This window comes from Emys orbicularis, chromosome 12 (assembly GCF_028017835.1).
Source record: "Emys orbicularis isolate rEmyOrb1 chromosome 12, rEmyOrb1.hap1, whole genome shotgun sequence".
In the NCBI taxonomy this organism is placed as follows: Eukaryota; Metazoa; Chordata; order Testudines; family Emydidae; genus Emys; species Emys orbicularis.
The window spans coordinates 34568341-34582584 of NC_088694.1; the positions used below are offsets into that span (position 1 = coordinate 34568341).

The 14244-nt window shown below is 47.9% G+C and overlaps 2 protein-coding genes across 2 annotated transcripts in view; both read right to left on the reverse strand.

Moving 5' to 3' along the window:
* Window positions 1-14244, reverse strand: part of LOC135886051 (cytosolic phospholipase A2 gamma-like) — a 979292-nt gene that overhangs the window by 122180 nt on the left and 842868 nt on the right.
* Window positions 9688-10665, reverse strand: LOC135885979 (olfactory receptor 6B1-like). The gene has a single exon (XM_065413875.1). It carries the CDS (start codon window positions 10663-10665, stop codon window positions 9688-9690), a length of 978 nt encoding a protein of 325 aa, XP_065269947.1.

Here is a 14244-nt window from a genome sequence, read left to right on the forward strand (position 1 = left end):
TTTATCCGCTTTACATTTTTGTCTTTCTTTGGTTAAAAGTAATATTTAATCCTCTCTCTCTCTCTCTCTCTAGTCTGCCATTACTGTCTTTCCCCATTACTGATCCTAGAGAGACAAGTTGGGTGAGGTCATATCTTTTCCCGGACTGATTTACTAATCTTTATTAACTGTTCAGTAAGGCCCTGATACTGCACAGAGTTATGCACAAGGTTAATTTTACACCCCGGGAATAATTCTGTTCCGTTTGATACTTTTTCGCTGACATCTACAATAAAAGTTCTACTGACTTAATGGATGGGGCCACTTTGATTTCAATGGGATTTGGACAGCGAACGCCTTGAGGTTTCTTTAAACGTACAGCTCGGCTGGATTCGATTTCTATCAACAGACATTGGTAAAGGTCGATATCTGCTGATACAACCAAACCAACAACGGAAACTATCAGGAAGAGTGGGCATTAGTGCAGCCTCTATCTGCACCTTGCAGCTGCAGGGATTGTGTGACTGGTCCCATCGCCGGGCAGGGACCCCTCTGTACCCAGCTGTCACAGGAGTGAATGAGCGGGGCAGGGACAGCAGAGCTGCAGAGGGATCCCTGCATGGTCACATGACTGGTGACACCCATCCCTGCAGGCGCAAGATGCGGGGAAGGCTGCGGCCCTGGCAGGCCTGGGCTGTGAGGAGGAGGGTGAGTTCCTGGCTGTGGGGGAGGCCACCCTGCTGCCGAATGGCTTCTGCCCATCGATGGAGCAGCTCAACAATGAGGTGACCACTCCCATGGCCGGGGGCTCACCGCCATCTTCTTCCTGCACCCAGCCCTGGCCATGGATCTCTGCTGCACTGGCCAAGAGCAGCCGCCTTCCCTGCCCCTTGTGCCCTGGTATCTTGGATCTCTCGGCCGGTCAGGAACCCCCCCACTGGCAGTGCTACCCTCACCCTGACATGCACCTTAGCCCCCGCTGAGCTTCCTGAGACTGTAAAAATTAATAGTTAAAAATTGGGGGGGGAAAACCTTAAAGATAAAATAATCCCAATATTAACCCTCTAATGGGAGAAACAAAAACAATTTGTGGCTACTCTACTTATAGCCAGCGTCTGCCCCCTGAGGACCGAGCACAGCAGGCCAAAAGCAGCTCCATTTTCCCCACGGCAGATCGCTCAATGTTCCATGAGGAGGGAGCTGCCACGGAGCGCACAACTCTGTTGGGGTGAGGAGGGGAGTTTAGAGAGGAACGAAGGCTGCTCCCATGTTTAAAGCACTGGCCTTGGACTTGGCAGATGTTGGTTCATTTCCCTGCTTCTTCACCAGCTCCTTGTGTGACTTTCAGGCCAGATTTCCAAAGACCGGTATGTACCTAACAACGCACATGGGTACCTGAGTAGGGGCCGTACCTAACACCCATCAATTTCCAATCCTGCTGGGGGGTCTGTGTCTTGAGGTCCCAAGAAACCTCCATAAATCTGCCCCTCTGGGTGCCAGGTCCTGTCTGTAAAGCAGGGGTAATTGCATCACATAGGGGTCATGGGAGCATAGATGCATTCAAGGCAGTGAGGTGCCAAGATACCAGGGTGATGGAGGCCAGATAAGGAGCTAGGACAGACATGACCTGACAAGTCTTTCCTTTTTCCAAAAAACGTAATTTTGCTTTGGGTTGGGAGTTTAAGAGAGACCAATGCCCAGTTCCCCTTGGATTCCAGTGGAATTAGTTACCGAACACACCAACATTGCTTCAAACTCCTTAAGATTCATGGATCAGGGAGGAAAGGGTTGATTTACCTCTAAGGCGGGTATGTCAGCAGCTGGAGTCTCAGTTGTCACCTCCTCATGCAGCATTTCAGGGACCAGGATCCAGTTTTTTTCAGCTCATTTTCTCTCCACACTGCATTCACCTACTTCCGCATTTCCAGTACCTAGAAAGACAACCTAGAAAAGCTACTGAGGCTCTGTTCCATGTCTGGTAACATTACCCTGTGCCTCAGACCCTCTGTCAAATGGGGAACGTCTTTTCTGATTCATTATATATCCTTCTGCGGGGAGAGGCGGTCTCCCGAGGCACGTATGCTGTGGGGATAGCAATAGGCAAGGGGAAGTTGGTATTTACTGACATTTTCTAAAACTAAACCAGCATCAAACTTCTAATCTCAAAGGGAGAGCCTTGGGGAGGGAAGAAACTTCTGCTCCGGAAACAAATCTCTCTCCCTATTGCGTGAATGCTCTGTTGACTGTCAAGAAATAACACACTAATTCTAGATTTTACAGCTGCCTCAGTGATTTAGATGCTGAGTTCCCATCCAATTCCCTTAGAAAGGTTTGAGACTGTCAGCAGAGTTAGGTGATCTTACATTTTCTCCAACTAACCCCCCTGTTACCCTCTATAGCAAGCAAACATGCACCCAGTCCCCATCCAATGAGCTCATTCAATTAATTCAGTTAACTTTTTAAAAAAAGTCTAAGTGATTTAGAAGCCTACATCCTATTTTCAAAAGTTTCTCAGTTGCTAAATCATAGCAACCTAAATCTCACTGAAAGGCAATGGGACTTAGCCTCCTATGTCAGTTTTGAAGTTTGCTTAAGTGTTTTTGAAAATGTGAACCTTAGCTCAATGCCTCCTGGTCAGTCATTTCTGAAACAAGGAAGTGCAGGCTGCTGCTCAGATAAAATGCAGGTGCAAGAGGGTGCTTCACATATTTAGGTTTCAGAGTGGTAGCCGTGTTAGTCTGTATCAGTAAAAAGAACGAGGAGTACTTGTGGCACCTTAGAGACTTACAAATTTATGTGAGCATAAGCTTCCATGGGCTAAAACACACTTCATTGGATGCATGTAGTGGAAAATACAGTAGGAAGATATATATATATATATATATATATATATATATATATATACAGAGGACATGAAAAAATGGGTGTTGCCATACTAACTATAACAAGAGTAGTCAGTTAAGGTGGGCTATTATGAGTGGGAGAAAAAAAAACTTTTGTAGTGATAATCAGGATGGCCCATTTCCAACAGTTGACAAGAAGGTGTGAGTAACAGTAGGGGAAAAATGAGCATGGGGAAAGACTTTTTACCCATCCCCTCCCAGTCTTTATTCAAGCCTAATTTAATGGTGTCCAGTTTGAAAATTAATTCTAATTCTGCAGTTTCTCATTGGAGTCTGTTTTTGAAGTTTTTTTGTTGGAGTATTGTGACTTTGCGGTCTGTAATTGAGTGACCAGGGGGGTTGAAGTGTTCTCTGACTGGTTTTTGAATCTTATAGTTCTTGACATCTGATTTGTGTCCATTTATTCTTTTGCGTAGAGACTTTCCAGTTTGGCCAGTGTACAAAGCAGAGGGGCATTGCTGGCACATGATGGCATATATCACATTGGTAGATCTGCAGGTGAACGAGCCTCTGATAGTGTGGCTGATGTGATTAGGTCCTATGATGGTGTCCCCTGAATAGATACGTGGACAGAGTTGGCAACAGGCGTTGTTGGAAGGATAGGTTCCTGGGTTAGTGTTTTTGGTGTGTGGTGTGTGGTTGCTGGTGAGTATTTGCTTCAGGTTGGGGGGCTGTCTGTAAGCGAGGACTGGCCTGTCTCCCAAGATCTGTGAGAGTGAGGGATTGTCCTTCAGGATAGGTTGTAGATCCTTGATGATACACTGGAGAGGTTTTATTTGGGGGCTGAAGGTGACGTCTAGTGGTATTCTGTTGCTTTCTTTGTTGGGCCTGTCCTGTAGAAGGTGACTTCTGGGTACTCTTCTGGCTCTGTCAATTTGTTTCTTCACTTCAGTAGATGTTTGTCTCTGTCTGAGGGGCTGGAGCAAATGTGGTTGTATCTCAGAGCTTGGCTGTAGACAATGGATCGTGTGTTGTGGTCTGGATGAAAGCTGGAGGCATGTAGGTAAGTACAGTGGTCAGTAGGTTTCCGGTATAGGGTGGTGTTTATGTGATCATCACTTATTAGCACTGTAGTGTCCAGGAAGTGGATCTCTTGAGTGGACTGGTCCAGGCTGAGGTTGATGGTGGGATGGAAATTTCTGAAATCATGGTGGAATTCCTCAAGGGCTTCTTTTCCATGGTTCCAGATGATGAATATGTCATCAAAGTAGCGGAACTAGAGTAGGGGCGTTAGGAGATGAGAGCTGAGGAAGCATTGTTCTAAGTCAGCCATAAAAAAATTGGCATACTGTGGGGCCATGCGGGTACCCATAGCAGTGGGGGGTAATGTACACAATAAAGACCAAACTCCCATGATTGCTATGAGAATTTGGCACCTAACTCCCTTAGGCTTCTTGGAAAGGCCCATACCATGGAAGCACGGAAGTCAGAGACCTGAGATTATAAAATACAAATAATTTCTTCCCATTCCCAGAAAAGTTTCAGGGTCACAAGCACCTTCGGTGCCACAGCACTTAATACAAATTATGAAATCTTGTTCCAGAACTGTAGGTCTCTAATTGGTCTGTTAGCATTTGAGAACCAAGGAATAGCACTGATTCCATCCAGTAAAGGACACTGTTCTACATTCACACTAGACAGTTCATGGGCCAGTTCCGGTACAGTCAATATAATCATTTGAGTTGTGTGTATTGCAAAGGATAGAAATATACACTTATTTCTGAAAGCAAAACCAACTAGGAGATTGTATTCTCCTTCCATAATTTGTTCCCTATCCATGCAGCAAGGTCTCATTCCAATTAATCCCCAGTGTGAAAAAGTTTGTGTAAAGCTTTGTTGTTTAAGATGTCCAAATGTTAAACATTTGTGGCTCACATAATTGTATTTTGGAAAAAGGGGGTTGTTTCTTTCTTTGTTTTTTTAATTGATCTCTGGGAAAAATATTGCTGTCAGGCCTGGGTGGCGCATATCGTAGGCTGGGGGAAGCTAACCCTCCCCAAACACTCCAGTATGGCCCCGCCCATGCTCCACCCTGACGGCCCCTCCCAGGGCTTGCGAGAGGTGAAGTATTGCCTCCTAGAGGCGCCCGGGGGGTGGTATGTAATTGTCCCAGGTCACTGGGTGGGGGCTCGAGCCGGTTTTGCATTGCATTATTGAAACGGAACCCCTAGATACTGAACCCAGCACTTGTTGCTGCCAACTCAGAGGGGCAGAAGGGTTACATAAGCAAGGTAAGAGAAGCAATTCTTTCACTCTATACCACGCTGATAAGGCCTCAACTGAAGTATTGTGTCCTGTTCAGGAAAGATGGGGACAAATTGGAAAAAGTCCGGAGAAGAGCAACAAAAATGATTAAAAGTCCAGAAAACATGACGTATGAGGGAAGATTGGGTTTGTTTAGTCTGGAGAAGAGAAGACTGAGGGGACATGACAAGTGTTTTCAAGTACATAAAAGTCATTACAAGAAGCATGGGGAAAAGTTTTTCTCCTTAACCTCTTAGGATAGGACAAAATGCAATGGGCTTAAAGTGCAGCAAGGGCACTGTAGACTGGACATTAGGAAAAGATGGTGGGATCTCCACCATTGGAGGTTTTTAAGAACAGTCCAAACACCTGTGAGGAACGGTTTGATAATGACATAGTCCTGCCTTGAGTTCAGAGGACAGGACTACATCATAGAATCATAGAAGATTAGGGTTGGAAGACACCTCAGGAGGTCATCTAGTCCAACCTCCTGCTCACAGCAGGACCAACACCAATTAAATCATCCCAGCCAGGGCTTTGTCAAGCCGGGCCTTAAAAACCTCTAAGGATGGAGATTCCACCACATCCATAGGTAACCCATTCCAGTGCTTCACCATCCTCCTAGTGAAATAGTGTTTCCTGATATCCAACCTAGACCTCCCCCACTGCAACTTGAGACCATTGCTCCTTGTTCTGTCATCTGCCACCACTGAGAACAGCCGAGCTCCATCCTCTTTGTAACCCCCCTTCAGGTAGTTGAAGGCTGCTATCAAATCCCCCTCACTCTTCTCTTCTGCAGACTAAACAAGCCCAGTTCCCTCAGCCTCTCCGTGTAAGTCATGTGCCCCAGCCCCCTGATCATTTTCGTTGCCCTCCGCTGGACTCTGCAATTTGTCTACATCCTTTCTGTAGTAGGGGACCCAAAACTGGACACAATACTCCAGATGTAGCCTCACAAGGGCACACTGCTGACTCATTTCCAGCTTCTCATACAGTGTAATCCCTAGGTCCTTTTCTACAGAACTGCTGCTTAGCTAGTCGGTCCCCAGCCTGTAGCAGTGCATGGGATTCTTCCGTCCTAAGGGCAGGACTCTGCACTTGTCCTTGTTGAACCTCATCAGATTTCTTTTGGCCCAATCCTCCAATTTGTCTAGGTCATCTGGACCATATCCCTACCCTCCAGCGTATCTATCTCTCCCAGCTTATTGTCATCTGAGAACTTGCTGAGGGTACAATCCCTCCCATCATCCAGATCATTAATAAAGATGTTGAACAAAACTGACCCCTGGGGCACTCTGCTTGATACCGGCTGCTAACTAGACATGGAGCTGTTGATCACTACCCATTGAGCCCGATGATCTAGCCAGCTTTCTATCCACCTTATAGTCCATTCTTCCAGACCATAGGTTTTTAATTTGCTGGCAAGAATACTGTGAGACCGTATCAAAAGCTTTTCTAAAGTCAAGGTATATCACATCCTCCACTTTCCCCATATCCACAGAGCCAGTTATCTCATTATGGAAGGCAATCAAGTTGGTCAGGCATGACTTGCCCTTGGTGAATCCATGTTGACTGTTCCTGATCACCTTCTCCTCCTCCAAGTGCTTCAAAATGGATTACTTGAGGACCTGCTCCATGATTTTGCCCAGGACTGAGGTGAGGCTGACCGGTCTGTAGTTCCCCGGGTTCTCTTTCTTCCCTTTCGTAACTTTAGTGCCCTCATGACCAAGATGGAGTCTGCTCTGCAGGCAGCTCTGGCCAAGAGACAGCGCGCACAAGAATGCAGCAGGGAAAATCCCTTCCACCCCAGTGGTACCTGTTCCAACCCCCCCAGAGTGAACACACCCACCCACAGGAAAAGTACAATGGATATAAAAAAGGGAAATATTTATTTACAGAGGGATGAGAGAAGAAAAACAATGAGGGGAAATATTGGGGGAGCAGCAGAACAGGGTTGCATCCAAACCAAGGCCCCATGAGCCCTGTGGTAGCACAATCTGGAAGGGCAGACACTGAGCAATGTATCTGCACACAGAGTTCAGGAGTCCTGAGCAAAGTTCCAGTCCAGTGGTGAATCTTGGGTGATCCTGGTCATCTTCAGCGCCAGTGAACTTTCCCCCAACAAACCCTTCCGGGGCCCTCTTCTGCTGCTCTCTGTAAAGCCACACAGAGCCACAACCTCGCCACTTAACTAGCTAGCAACCTCCCTCCTTGTTCCCAATACAGAGTCACAAGCCCCAGTACTCACAGCCGCATGCAGCGCTGGGCAGCCGTGATACTGGGTCCAGCTCTGGCCTGTCCTTCTCGGCAATTCCTCCCTGGCACAGTGCTCCTCCTGGCTCCTGTCCTGGGGTCAGGGCCGGCTCCAGGCACCAGGCAACCAAGCTGGTGCTTGGGGCGGCACCTGGAGGGGGGCGGCGCGGCGCTCGGGCCGCCGGGGAGAGCGGGGCCACAGCCGGGCTCGCCGCCCTCCCCCCGGCGCTCTGGCCGCCCTCCCCCGGCTGCCGGGGCTCGCCGCCCTGCGCTCTGGCCGCCGGGGGGAGAGCCGAGCCCCAGCCGGGGCTCGCCGCCCTATCCCCGGCGCTCTGGCCGCGGGGGGGGGAGCCGAGCCCCCGCCGGGGCTCGCCGCCCTCCCCCCCCCCAGGGCGCCCTGCCCCCGGCCGCCGGGGGGAGAGCGGAGCCCCCGCCGGGGCTCGCCGCCCTCCTCCCAGGGCTCCGGCCGTCCTCCCCTCCGGCGCCCTCCCCCCGGCCGCCGGGGAGAGAGCCGAGCCCCCACCGGGGCTCGCCGCCCTGCCCCCGGCGCTCTGGCCGCCGGGGGGGAGCCGAGCCCCCGCCGGGGCTCGCTGCCCTCCTCCCAGGGCTCACCCCCCCGGTGCCCTGCCCCCTGCCCCCGGCCGCCGGGGGGAGAGGGGCTCGCTGCCCCCCCGGGCTCCGCCCCCCCCCCGCGGGGGGGGGGCGGCCGGAGGCTTTTTTGCCTGGGGCGGCAAAAAAGCCAGAGCCGGCCCTGCCTGGGGTGTCCTTGATCGGCCCTGTCCTTCCCAGGCTTCAGGCAGGTTCTCTGCTGCTTCACTTTGTGAGGGCCTGTGGGCTGCTGCCTCTCTCTCCAGGGGAGCTCCAGAGCCACACCCCTGAGTTTCCCTCCTTTCTCTCACTGCTCCCCCTCCCCCAAAGAAAAAGATTTAAAGGAGCCATGCTCTCTAAACCCCAAAGGGGTTACACTTTTTTAAAGATGGGCACTACGTTAGCCTTTTTCCAATAGTCTGGGACCTCCCCCGATCGCCATGAGTTTTCAAAGATAATGGCCAATGGCTCTGCAAGCACAATATAAATCCTAAATCTAAATTCGCCAATAAGGTCTAAATCCAATTTATCCATGTGTGCATGTGTGTGTGCATGCATATGTGTGTGGCGTGTGTATGCATGCATGTGCATATGTGTGCTTATGTGTGCGTGAGTGCATGCATGCATGTAAATATGTGTGCATCGTGTGTGTGTATGTGTGCATGTGCATACATATATGTGTGCATGCATGTGAGTGTGTGCTTATGTTTGCATATGTGTGCGTGTTGGTGTGTGTATCTTGTTCACACGTATGCATGTGTGTATGTGTGCATGTGTGTGTGTGCACATGCGTACGTGTGTCTGGGTAAGTGTGCCTGTGCGTATGCGTGAATGTACCTATGCATGTGTGCATGTATGTGTGTATGTATATGTGCGGGTATGTGTGTGTGCATGTGTGCGTGCATGTGTGTGTATGTGTCCGTTTGCATATGCGTGCATGTGCGTATGTGTGCTTGTATATATGCGTGTTTGTGTGTGTGTATCTAGAAGTCTCTCACCCTACAATAAATGGATGCCCAGTGTTCCAGCTGAGTCCATTTCACCTGCACCCTCTCACTGAGCACAATCGCGGGTCTTTGTCTGAACTCTGAGCAGCCACAAGTTCAAGTCTCCCACCAGCCCAGTGAAACCCACCTGTGTAATCTGATACAGGCCCTAAAAAGACTGGGGTACCAGGTTTTGAGAGGTCTCGCCCAGGGCTGTCAGAGCAGTGGTTCTCAACAAGGGGCAAGTGTAGCCTGGGGGTACACAGAGGTCTTCCAGGCGGTACATCAGCTCATCTAGGGATTTGCCTCGTTTTACAACAGGCTACAGAAAAAGCACAAGCAAAGTTCATACAAACTAAAATTTCATGCAGACAATGACTTGTATATTCTGACTATACACTGAAATGTAAGTACAATCTTTATATACCAATTGATTTATTTCATAATTATATGGTAAAAATGAGACAATCAGCAGTTTTTCAGTAGTAGTGTGCTGTGACAGTTTTGTATTTATACAAATATTTTTATGTCTGATTTTGTAAGCAAGCAGTTTTTAAGTGAAGTGAAACTTGGGGATACGCAAGAGAAATCAGACTCCTGAAAGGGGTACAGTAGTCTGGAAAGGTTGAGTGACACTGTGTAAAAGCAGGACATGAAGCCCAGTGAAGCTCAGGGAAACAGGACTGGGACTACAGCACGCTTCACTTTAGGCCCTACCCCAACCCATGTTATATCTATTTTAACCCAAGGAAATTGACCGGTTCGCATGGTCCAAGCATGAATTTCCTGCAAGCTTTCCTCAGGGCCTCCTGGACCTCTTTGTTTCTCAGGCTGTAGATGAGGGGATTGACCAGGGGAGTTAGGACGGTGTAGATGACAGAGAGAACTTTCTTGAAGTTGCTCAGGATATCTGTGGTTGGGAACATATAGACAATCAGCAGAGTTGCATAATAAATGCTCACCACAATGAGGTGGGAGGAGCAGGTGGAAAAGGCCTTTTGCCTTCCGGTGGTGGATGGGATTCTCAGGATGGTGGCAATGATGCAGATGTAGGACATCATGATAAGTAGGAATGGGACCAGTGAGAAAAGAAAGCTGAGTGTGAAAGCCAGCGTTTCCATCAAGTGTGGGTCATTGCAGGAGAGATTTACAAGGGGGATAAAATCGCAAAAGAAATGATCAATAACGTTGGGGCCACAGAATGTTAACTGAGATATAGACAATGTTAATATGCCACTGCATAGGAAGCCACCGATCCAAGAGCCACCTGCAAGCTGGAGGCAGGCCCTGCCACTCATATTGGCTGCATAGTGCATTGGATTGCATATCGCTAAATACCGATCGTAGGACATCACTGACAGGAGAAGGCATTCTGTAACCACCAGAGAACAAACGAAATAATATTGTGTGAGGCAGAGACTAAACAAAATAGTCCTGTCCCCAGTCAGGAGACTGGCCAGCACCTTGGGTAGGATGGTGGAGGTGTAGCAGGTCTCCAAGCAGGACAAATTCCCCAGGAAGAAGTACATGGGGGTGTGAAGGTGCTGATCAGCCACAACTAGCGCAAAGATAAGGATGTTCCCAGCCACGGTCGCGATGTAGATGACGAGAAACAGCAGGAAAAGAAGAGTTTGTAGCTCAGGGAGATTCCCAAATCCTACCAGGATGAATTCCGTGAGAACTGTTTGATTCCCCCACTCTGGGTTCGCCATGAGGTCCAACTAGGGGAAAGAAACCAACATTTACAATGGAATCTGAAGAGGATACATTTTCATCATGCTTTAGCATCAATTTAGTTCCATAAATATTCCATAAGGCCCCTCATCCTGTGGAGACAGTGAAGAACCAAGACTCTGGAGGCAAATTTCCTATTTAGATCTTTGAGATTCCATTATCACCTGCCCTCCGCTCAGTTAAGAGATCGGTGCAGGTAGAAAGCCACACACACCGCTGGGCATATTTATGTCAAAACTGGCAAAGCCATTTTGTATTAGTCTTTTGTAACTTCAACAAGTGGTCCCCATGGCTCACCACGGTGGACTGTGACTTGTTGCACTGCAAACATATTATCGGTTCATCTAACGGATAACAGGCTCTATTGGACTCAGCCAAGAGGAGGGGACTGTGATCAACACAGTATCAAAGCAGGTTACGTTAGTCTCCATGAGACAAGGTCCAGCCCTTTCCTGCTTTTATTCTTTTTCCATTTTTTGACATTCTCCTGGACCTCTCCAGAGAGAGAGGGAGAGAGACACTTGTGGTGTTTAGATGTTGCTTGTAATTATTAGAACTGGGAGCACTGGCTGTTGGGAGTCTGAAAGGACAGGAAACAGGAAGGAGCAGGGAGGAGTTGAGGAGGCTGAGTGAGAGTTAGAGTGTGCAGCAGCAGATGGTAAAGAGGTTTCCACTGTAAAAATAAAGTCCTGTTGAAGTTTGTTAGTACCTTGCCTGGTTGATACAACATTTTGGTGACGAGGATGGATCTTCTGCCTCTGAACCCACCTGCATCCTTTCTGCAAAGCCCAGGTGAGCCTCCAGTTGCTTTTACTGTCTGGATCCATATGTTTGAGACTTACCTGCTTGCAATCAGCGCTACAGAGATTTCTGAAGTAAGAAAGCATGCTCTGCTAATCCACTGCCTTGGAGCAGAAGGGCAGCGTATATTTTACACTTTTCCCCTTGCAGATGATAAATATGAGACTGCACTCACTGCATTAAAGACCTTTTTTGTGCCAAAAGTGAATGTTGTAGCTAATCGCTACAGATTTTGCCAGTGTGAGCAGAAACCAGGGGAGACTATAATGCAGTATATTGCTTCCCTGAAGAGTCTGATTGTAACTTGTGACTTTGGGAATATGGCAGATAAGATGATCAGAGACCAGCTCATTGAAAACAACCATGCTTCGTGTAAGAGAACACTTACTTCTAGAACCACAATTTACACTAGAAAAAGCAATAACCATTGCCACTCAGATTGTGTCAGCTACAGCTGAAGCCAAAATAATGAGCAGAGATACAGAAAGCACAGTTCAGGCTGTGACTCCTTTGCAGAAAAGTTCACTATCGCTGCTGACAAACAATTGCAAGAGGAAAACTAATAAAAAGCCACTGAATCAGCAAATGCAAAATACAGTAAAAGCATGCTTTCACTGTAGATCCCCACAACATCTTGCAAGCTACACAGGATGTCCAGCAAAAGTAGCTCAGTGTAATCATTGCAAAAAGATTGGGCATTTTGCTAAAGTATGTCGCAGTAGCCAGTTCAATCAACAGGTGCATGCAGTTACAATACCAGATGTTACTGTGCTGAGTGTGTACAAAATCACTACTGATTTCTTGCAAGCATACCGGGCTACACGACATGCCACAACGCAAAGATCACCCGCAGAGTTACTGCATGGGAAACAGATGAATACTAAACTGAACATTGCTGGATTGTTAAAGGCAAGACCTGATATCCCAAACGAGGATGAGGTGAGAAAAACAGTTGAACAGAACCCAAGAAAGTATAAGGCTTTCACAGACAAGGGGTGGGGTGCTAAGGAAACAAAGTTTGAGTGTGGTTCCTTTGTTAGAATACGAAAACCTGGAATTTTACGCAAAGGAGACCATAAATTCACAGCTCCTCTTAAAATCATAGCGAAGAAGGGACCTTACACCTATCGACTTTCTGATGGGCGGGTATGGAATACTTCTTATTTTGCACCTGCCTATGCACCAAGAGGAGATTATGCCAACACCCAGTCTGCATTGGATGACTTCACCATAGAACCAACAAAACAAGACATTGCACTGGAACCGGGGCTTGAGAGATGGCCTGTCAGACGCAGATGACCACCTGTGTGGACTAAAGACTGTATTATGTAGTATCTACAGTGTTTCCAGTGTAATATTTCTGCCAATAGTATAGTGTCTTGTTTCCTATTTGTTCCTGTGGTTAGAACAACAATGTTTATTTTAATTGAGAGAGTTTCTTAAGAGAGGAGGGAATGTGGTGTTTAGATGTGCTTGTAATTATTAGAACTGGGAGCACTGGCTGTTGGGAGTCTGAAAGGACAGAAAACAGGAAGGAGGGGGGAGGAGTTGAGGAGGCTGAGTGAGAGTTACAGAGTGTGCAGCAGCAGATTGGTAAAGAGGTGTCCACTGTAAAAATAAAGTCCTGTTGAAGTTTGTTAGTTCCTTGCCTGGCTGATACAACAACACGTCACTGAGCTGTTGAATCACAAACTGATGCCAAATTTACACTTCACTCCCCTTACAGTTTCCTTTGCCAGCATCACAACCACTGTGGTGTTTCAGTCACTTTCCCTCAGAAACACTTGCCAATTGAATCTTGTTTTGTTTCTGTCTGCAGCTGAATCGTTCCTCAGTCCTGCTGTGAGTTTGCTTTCGCTCTCCGCTGGTGTTGTCTGCCACCGTGATTAACTTCACGTTCTGGGTGAAGGGGGATTATGAACTTGCACAGGACCACAACCCAATGAGCTTACTCCCCAAACTGGCTGCCCCCCACTCTCTTATTGCTCTGTTTTAATGCTATTTTATCCAACACCCCAGTCCCCCAGCTCATGGCTTCGCTCTCTGTTATTGAATCCCATTGGTTTTGGAAACTGAGCCACTCAGCCAGCCACATGGTAGTGCCAGTAGCGAAGGCAATCGGATATTTTCAAACAGTGTCCTAGTGATACAAAGTGTCCAATACCGCATAACACCCAAACATGTCACATCAGTGCAACCCCGTTATCCTCTGTATAATTCGACTGACAATAATGGCACGGGTGTGATAAGATTTATTTTTACAGCCGCTCAATCCTCTGTATGGCTCATTTTCCCCAAGCCTTCTAGACAGTCCCATCTGGCAGGAGTTTTTAAGACTGCACAGCTCCCTGCCTTGCTCAGGAAGGTCTCCAGCAAGCCAGTCTGTCTAATGCCCAGCACCACTGCGTTGCTTTCTTGCTAAGGGTGATGAACAGGTATTGCCAACTTTCATGAGTTACCTCACAGCACCTTTATTTTCAAGGTGAAAGCATTACCGAGGAACAGATCTTTAAAAGACAACAGCCAGATTTAAAACAAACATCAAACACAGCAGGTGTCACCGAGCAGCCTTAAGGAGCCCGAGTGGGGCAAAGTCTTCTTTGCCCTCCCTTCTTGGACAGAGATCCGGTTATTTCTGTGTTTCCTAGGCTGGTCTACACTTAAAACTTAGATCAATTTAGCTACATCACTCTGGGCTGGGGACAATTTTACACCTTCTGCGATGTAGTCAAGTTGACCTCCACCCCCCCCCACCA